The sequence below is a fragment of the Pyrus communis genome, chromosome 1, assembly GCF_963583255.1.
Source record: "Pyrus communis chromosome 1, drPyrComm1.1, whole genome shotgun sequence".
Lineage (NCBI taxonomy): Eukaryota > Viridiplantae > Streptophyta > Magnoliopsida > Rosales > Rosaceae > Pyrus > Pyrus communis.
Window position 1 is genome coordinate 15,792,037 of NC_084803.1, and position 8,260 is coordinate 15,800,296.

The 8,260-nt window shown below is 38.0% G+C and overlaps 1 protein-coding gene across 1 annotated transcript; it reads right to left on the reverse strand.

Annotated features, from left to right (window-relative positions):
• Positions 1–2,829: 2,829 nt before the first annotated feature.
• LOC137733899 (naringenin,2-oxoglutarate 3-dioxygenase-like) lies at positions 2,830–5,202 on the reverse strand. The gene is made up of 3 exons (XM_068473120.1): positions 4,751–5,202; positions 4,128–4,556; positions 2,830–3,308 (listed from the first exon to the last, which is right to left on the reverse strand). Exons 1-3 carry the CDS (start codon positions 5,114–5,116, stop codon positions 3,006–3,008), a joined length of 1,098 nt encoding a protein of 365 aa, XP_068329221.1. The 5' UTR covers positions 5,117–5,202; the 3' UTR covers positions 2,830–3,005.
• Between the last annotated feature and the right edge of the window lie 3,058 nt (positions 5,203–8,260).

Sequence of the window (8,260 nt, forward strand, 5' to 3'; positions counted from 1 at the left end):
ACTCAAACGTAATTGTTCTTTTATGCAAACTTGGAGAATAAGAAGCTCGATAACTTTTAGCTAATGTGCAAACATCACATTTTAATGAGGACTCTGGAATATTATTAAATAATGATGGAAGTAATTTTTGCAAATTACCAAAGGAGGCATGAACTAGCTGACGATGCCACAACTGAATAGACTTTAATTTTCCATTGTCAAGACCTTGAACTTGATGAACACGGCCCTGTGCAACATCATCAACATAATACAACCCTATCCTCTTAGTACCATGCCGAATGATTTCCTGAGTTTGAATATCCTGAAGTAAAGAGAAAGACGGAAACATTTGCACAACACTGTTTAATTGCTCGGTAACCTATCCCACTGATAACAAATGGCTTGAGAGTGTGGGAACAAGAAAGCAGTTATATAATGAGAGAGTATGAGTGAGTGCTATCAAGCTTGTTCCTGTAACTGGGGCAACATCTCCATTAGCAATGACAATACTATCCCGGGGTGATGGTGTTGTAGAGTTAAATAAAGTACGATCATAAGTCACATGATCAGTGGTTCCGAAATCAATGGTCCAACATGTATCGAGATCAACAGATACTATTAAGGTTGTTCCTATGTTACCTGGATCGTCGGATTGCTATTGGGAAGAAATCAAATTTAAAAGAGATAGTTGTGGGCCAATATTGACTGGGTTTCGGTTTATTTTCTGATGGTCTTTCACTGGTGGGCTCAGCAAGCTAGCGGCCATTCTGTTGTTGAAGTCAGCGCCATTTATTGGCTGCCTAATTGGATTTTGGGCCATATAGTCCCCCAGCCCAACATGTACTCGCTGGACAGATTGTTGGCACTGGTTATTTTTCACCGAAGCCAGCCCATATTTGGTTGACACATGAGCAGCACCGATGGAAATGGCAACTTGATGGTTAGCCATTGGCACAACAAGGTTTATAGTTTGGTTATAAGTTGTTGCTTTTTTCTTTCTGCCGTGAGTCTCTTGTTTCGAGACCACAGTTATTTGCTCGATGTTTTTTCTAGGTTGGGATTACGTGAAAGGTTTCTTGCTTCGAAACCTTTAAAATTGAATTTTGGCTGTAGGTTGCTGATAACAGCCAACAATGGAAGTCAATAGTGGGTGAACTTAGGATTTAGAGGAAGAGATAGAATGAAACCCGCTATGATGCCAAGATGAAACTAATTTTATGGTTTCAATATATTTCTTTTTATATTCTTCTCTCATAGGAGGCAACATACACACACACACACACATACTCAATCCTTGTACTACAAGGAATATTAAAGACATAAAAGGTGAGTTATACCCAAACTCGGAAACACAATTACATTCCTATTGTATTATTATTTTCTCATGCCAACATTATATGGTCTTGGGCTACTTCCCATATTGTCAATTGGTTTTATGGTGGAACCTCAATTTTATCATGGTATTAGAGCATGTTGTCCCTCATGTGAAAGCCCAAGGGCCACACGTGCTCATGCATCACCCAGTTGTTGTCCACGTGTAGGCTTGAAAGTCGGCCACACGTGTGGGAGCGTGTTGAGATTTGATGATGTAAGGAAAAGTTTATCCCACATCGGTGAGGTGGGACATGCCTTGCTATGAGCTTATATGGTCTTGGGCTACTCCCCATATTGCCATTTGGTTTTATGGTGGAACCTCAATTTCATCATGTTGGTTTAGTTTGGAAAGCAAGATAAGGGATGAATAAAATTTGAAATTACCCTAAATGTGAGGAACCCATTTTCCATTATTCCAATTTCCATCCATCAAGATTGCTCCTGTTTTGACATTTTGGCTCATCAACGAAGGGACCTAGACTCGTTGGCACTCTCCTTCCACTTCTCTATATGTGATGTGCAAACCACATTGGCTGTCCTACTATGTCATAATATAGGCCAAAAAAATTGGTGCTTAATTGAATACTATTTGCATGAGTTGTTAACGGTAGTAGGTGACACTTAGTACTATGGTCTAGTGGTATTCTTTTTTATTTTTATTTTGTAGAGACAGATTAGGTGAGATTAGCTCTTCGCCCATTGCACCTAGAAACCCCTCGCCCGTCCCCTCTCTACTAGATTTTCTTAATAATATGAAATACAAGTAGGTGGACTAGGCCAATACCTACTAAAAACAATTTTTTGAAGCCAAACCCTAACAAGAAGTAGAAAACTACTTGAAATAAGAAAATCTAGTTACAAATAAAAGGTAAAACCCATCATAACAAAATTGAAAATTGAGGCGAAGAGAAAGATTATGATGATATGTGGCAATAGCACAAGGAGGACAATAGTCCCACCAATAAACTCCATGATGGTTCACTCCAAAATTTGCCGAACAATCAGCCACCTGATTTCCTTCCTGAAAAATATTTGTAACTCGTATGCACATAGAAGAAAGCAACGTTCGACAATTCAACCAACATTCCCTCAAACACCAGGGAACACTATTATGAGAAGCATAAATGAAAAGAACAACTCAAGATGAATCACACTTAATTCAAAGGGAACGCCAACCCCTCTCCCAAGCTAAGTTTACCGCATGAATTACAACATGCAAGGTGGTTTCCATAAAACTTCAGTAACACGAGACAACTTGGTAAGACGATAAGACAAACCAATTGCGCAAAGAATACAAAGTTCTTCCACATAGGTTTTCATGTTTCCCTTGCTAAGTGAATCAATTTCAAGGAGCTGCCAATTAATTGAGTGAACAATAGCAGTAATGGATGGTCAAATATCATCAAAACGAAGCTTTATAAACGACATGAGTGAAAAATTAGTTATATGGGGAATCATGTAGTTAGCTCACTGATATAAACAGATTATTAATTTATCATCAATTTATGGCAGATAACCATCCCGGGGGGCAAATGCCCTACCAACACATTATGGCACACGAAAGTGAAGTTTACGAGTACAAGAAGTGGAAAGGCAAAGTTACACGTAGCTATAGTTTCACAAAGAGCTTTTAATTTGGCTGGGGAGAAGTCTTAAGCAAATATGTCATTCGCTGGCTTTATCTCCACTTTGTCTTTCTCCAAGTCCTGCAGTTGCTGTTCCTTGGCCAGCTTTTTCAGCCTGGCAACCTCAAGATCCTTGCTCATCTTCTTCTTGTACATCTCGGTGTAGGTGATCGGCGCCTCGAGAATCGGCTTCTCTCCCTCCCTCACACTGAGTGGATACACTATTGCATCTTGAGCTGGGTTCTGGAATGTGGCTATGGACAGCCTGCTGCTGTTTGAGTTCACCACTGCTTGGTGATCAGCATTCTTGAACCTCCCATTGCTCAGAAACTGCCCAAACAATTATGCACAATAATTCAATCAGTTCAATTGACTCAAGCCCATGATTTTATTTTTCGTTTTATGCTAAACCGGTAAACCTTAGTGTTGCGTTCATGCGCATGTAAGTAAATCCTGACTCTTGATGCATCAGGAATCTCACTCTCAACAACGGTCACACAAATAAATGTAAGCAACTGACCATAACATCACAAACTCTATGCAGCCATTTTCCTATTCTCCAATGTCAATTGCCAACAGCACACGCAATTGTATTAAATATGCGGTGTTTTTATAAAATATGCATTGTTATGTAGTACAGCTCATCACATAAAAACAATGGCGTTTAATTACCCACCATCATCATCACAAGCATATCCATTTTTATTGAATTTTTTATGACACATGAAGCCCTCTATATTGTGATAAAAATGTAATCATAATTTACTTCCATTTCTGTACGACTTTTAAACCATTACCATGCTAAGAAATAAGAAAAACTAATAAAAAAATGTTTGAATAAGGACAAAATAAAGGGTAAAGTGAATAGTACCAGGATTGACTTTTTAGTGTAAAAATATGATTTTTCATTAAGTGAATAGTACTAGGAGCTTTTCGTTAAAGTTCGTTAAGAAATATTTGTAAATTTTATTTTATTTATGCACTTTGTAATGTTCTAATAAAACCGCTATTGTTTGAGTTAAAAAATGTTTGTAAACTGCAAGTTTAATTATAAGATTGTTTAAACTTCGTCGGTGGCTAATCTAACATTTAATTTAACAAAATCTATCGTTTGCTAAAAAATGATAAGATTGTTTAGTATTTACTCACATGACCATGATCTCCGAGATTGACCACAAAAGCTCCTTCCACTGGTTGAACGGTGATCCATGTCTTCCCATCATCCCTAGTAGCCTGAAGGCCACCAACTTGGTCTTGAAGCAAAAGGGTAATTGTGCCCGGGTCCGTGTGGCGCTTGAGGCCAAGAGTTAGGTCGGGCTGAGGGCACTTCGGATAGAAATTCACCACCACTTTTTGGTCCATGTCCACACATGCCTTTGTCAATGCCTCTGTATCCAACCCCATGGCTTCTGATAAAACCCCCAAGAGCTTGCAAGCCAGCCCCATCAGCTCGTCGCTATACTTCTTCGTCACCTCCCTCCATGCCTCCGGCTTGTCCGGCCACCTCGAGAAGTCCCGGTGGCGAATCGGGTATGAAAAGTAGGTCACAATTTCACGCCAATCTTGCACAGCTTCTCCCTAAATTTACAATCCAATTATGTCATGTGTTAGGACATAAGTCAGTAGTACTTCAATTTCTAGTATTACTAAACTAATAACGAGTTAATGCGTTCTAACAATTTATTTTTTAAAATAACAATAAGCTAACAAATTTTATTTTGGTGTACAAAGATCCTGATATTTCGAATTCCTATGTACAGCGTTGTAATCACCTGTAAATGACTGGACACGATGAATCCACCCTTTTTGCCACCGGACATGTCGAAGCGGAGCTTCTCCTCCGATGGCAAAGCAAAGAACTCTCTAGCGAGACCGGTCATTTCCGATACGAGCTCGGCATCAACTCCATGATCAACAATCTGGAAAATACCCCAGTCCTCACAAGCTTCCACAATCTTCTTGCAAATCTCGGCCCGGCGGCCTTCAACCTCATCGATCCCGGCAAGCGAGATGATCGGAATTTCGTTGCTGAATTCGTTGTAGGCAACCTTTGGACGCTCGTCTTCGTCTCGGACAAATTTTTGTTGTAGGGTTTTCTCATGCGCAATGGATGTGAGCGTAGCAGCAGGAGGAGCCATATTTTGGTGTTGAATTTGTTTGGCTCTGTTTATTTGGTATTGGCTCAAAGGAAATATATATGTTTTGTGTTTATCTTGGTGAGGGTAGGGTGAGATGTATATATAGAGATTTAAAGGGTAAATATGTATATTTAGGATTGGGGATATATAGAGATTTAAACGGTGAATATGTATATTTAGGATTGGGGCCGCTACAACTACCTCATGGCTCGTGGAGTGATCTCTTACCAGTCATAAGACTCTCACCGGTCATAACACTCTCACCGCTACCAAACCACTTTGTATTTTGCTTCTAGAATCTCTCTGGTTTTTATTAAGGGGCGTTTTGATATATCCGCCTCATTTTTAAAATTTTTAAACTAAACATACACTCCTTTTGAAAATTTGATCAAACATTTTCCTAAAATTTTGGTTATTAATTTCAGTTTTTCACATAAGTTCAATTTTGTTTAGAATTTTAGTTTTTCACGACTTTTTCTAGACATTTCATTTTTTTTCTTTTCGTCTTATCCCTATATTTATGCATTTTTTATTGTTTGTTATAATTTTACTCTTTTTTTTTTTGTGAATATAGTAGAATATTTATAAAAAAAATTGTCAGATTATTATTTAGAAGACCCAACACATAATAAAGATTTGTTTGATTATATAGCTATGTTTATTTACCTATAATATGGACACATTTAGTTTTATAGTGGATTTGATTTTTTGTATTTCTCAGTACATTTGGAATGTAAATATACCAAAAGGGTTATTTGATAAAGACATTTGGTTTTGTTGTACATTTGTGATTTTTTGTTCATTTGGTCTTTTGGTACATTTGAAATCTCAACGTACCAAAAGGGTTACCTGACAATGGGCACATTTGGTTTTATGGTACATTTGAAATTTTGGTACATTCGGTTTCTCTGTACATTTGAAATTTAAATGTACCAAAAGGGTTACATAACAATGGGTACATTTGGTTTTATGGTACATTTGAATTTTTGGTACATTTGGTTTCTCGGTACATTTGAAATCTAAACGTACCAAAAGTCGATTACTTTTGTTCACAAATATACCATAAGTTTTAAGTATATTTTTTATATATCTATACATGAAAAAATATGTATTGAAGACTTTTTATTGAGACATTTTTAATAGAAAGAGATTTTTTTTTTTAAATACTGATAATAAGGTAATGATGAATTAGTTAATTAATGTAACATCCCACATTGCCCATAGGAGTGGATCCTGTAAACCTTATATGTATATTCTCATCTCTATCTAGCACGAGGCCTTTTAGGAGATCACTGGCTTCGGAGTTCATCGGAACTCCGAAGTTAAGCAAGTTCGCGCGAGAGCAATCTCAGGATGGGTGACCCATTGGGAAGTTCTCATGTGAGTTCCTAGAAACAAAATCATGAGGGTGTGGTCGGGGCTCAAAGTAGACAATATCGTGCTACGGTGGAGTTGAGCCCGAGATGTGGTGGGGGCCTGAGCCGGGATGTGCCAATTTGGCATCAAAGCCAATCACTGGCCGGAAATGTGCCTATGAGGACGTTGGGCCCCTAAGGGGGGTGGATTGTACCATCTCACATCGCCCAGGGGAGTGGATCTTGTAAGCCTTATATGTATATTCCCATCTCTACCTAGCACAAGGCCTTTTGGGAGCTCACTGGCTACGGAATTCATCGAAACTCTGAAGTTAAGTGAGTTCGCGCAAGAGCAATCCCACGATGGGTGACCCACTGGGAAGTTCTCGTGTGAGTTCCCAGAAACAAAACCGTGAGGGCGTGGTCGGGGCCCAAAGCAGGCAATATCGTGCTACAGTGGAGTCGAGCCCGGGATGTGGTGAGGGCTCGGGTCGGGATGTGACAATTAAGTTTTTATTTTATTTTATTTAAAAAATGTCATTTAATGCGTAGAAGGGGATTGACGAAATTAAATTCATATATTATATGCAATTAGTTGCTAAGCTACCTTAGGCCTCTATATAAATGCATTTAAATTAATGACATGGAAATTAAATAAATAAAAAATTATTGACGTGGCAATTGATCAAAGCGCCTTAATCAAATCTTTAAAATGGATGAATGTTTAATCTAACAACTATAGAGAAGATATAGGGCATTCTAATTTTCCCTATTTTTTTTTTATTAATTAGGGTGGTTTCAAGAAGATTAATTTGTACGTACAAAGTGTGGTCCATTTTATATGTAAGAAGAACAATATTATTAAAGAGTAATCAAATATAGGTGTAATGTTCTTTTCTCTTCTGTATAGTTGTTATACTTGACTATATAATTATTAGTATTACTAAGGGTAAATATGTAAGTGTGAGTTCTGTTAACTCAATAAATAGTGTAAAACTAATTACTGTTCAATGAGAAATACAAGGATTACAGTTAAAACTTTTCTTCCTTTATAAGCTTTCTCTGTAAGTCTCAATATGGTATCACTTGCCATTTGCATCCCGACGATTTCAATCCGTCCAATTTCCGCTCGTGTTCTTCCATTCTCAAAGACAATTCCTCTCTTTTTCTTTGATTTGTGATCTTGCGAAGCTGTATTGTGTGTATCTATGGCTTCTTCGTTGGAATCCTCTCACGAGTTGATGCTAAATCAGGCCCCAATTTCATCTTCATCAAACCTTAACTTCTCAAATTGATATACTTCTCTTATGATTCAGAATATTGGAAGCATGGTTCCGATCAAGATGAAACGGTCCAATTATCTTCCATGGTGTGCGTTCTTTGCTCCAATTCTTCGCCGTTACAAAGTCATTGGTGTCATTGATGACACAAAATCGTGTCCTTCTCCTCTGCTTCCAGATTGTTCAATCAATTCGGCCTTTGAACTTTGCTATGAAAAAGATCAAAATCTCCTTATTTTGGTTAAATTCTATGCTTTCTAAAGAAGTTATTCCGTTTACTGTTGGGGTTTCATCATCTCGAGATCTGTAGATCAAATTAGAGCAACGATTTGGTGTTCATGCACACATTCACCAATTGCGATCTCGCCTTCAATCTCTTCAGAAAGGATCTTTGTCAATCTCTGAATATTTGCAGCAAATCAAAGAAATCTCTGATTCATTGACTACTGCTGGAGCTCCTATTATCGATCGTGACTTGATCGCTGCTACGCTTGCTGGATTGCCAGATG

Bases quoted from the DNA above. Each gene is read 5' to 3' on its own strand.
- LOC137733899 (XM_068473120.1), bottom strand. From the start codon at position 5,116: ATGGCTCCTCCTGCTGCTACGCTCACATCCATTGCGCATGAGAAAACC. The intron at 4,557-4,750 runs GTGATTACAACG...TTGTAAATTTAG, and splicing joins TCGTGTCCAGTCATTTACAG to GGAGAAGCTGTGCAAGATTG. The intron at 3,309-4,127 runs GTGAGTAAATAC...TTGTTTGGGCAG, and splicing joins ATCTCGGAGATCATGGTCAT to TTTCTGAGCAATGGGAGGTT.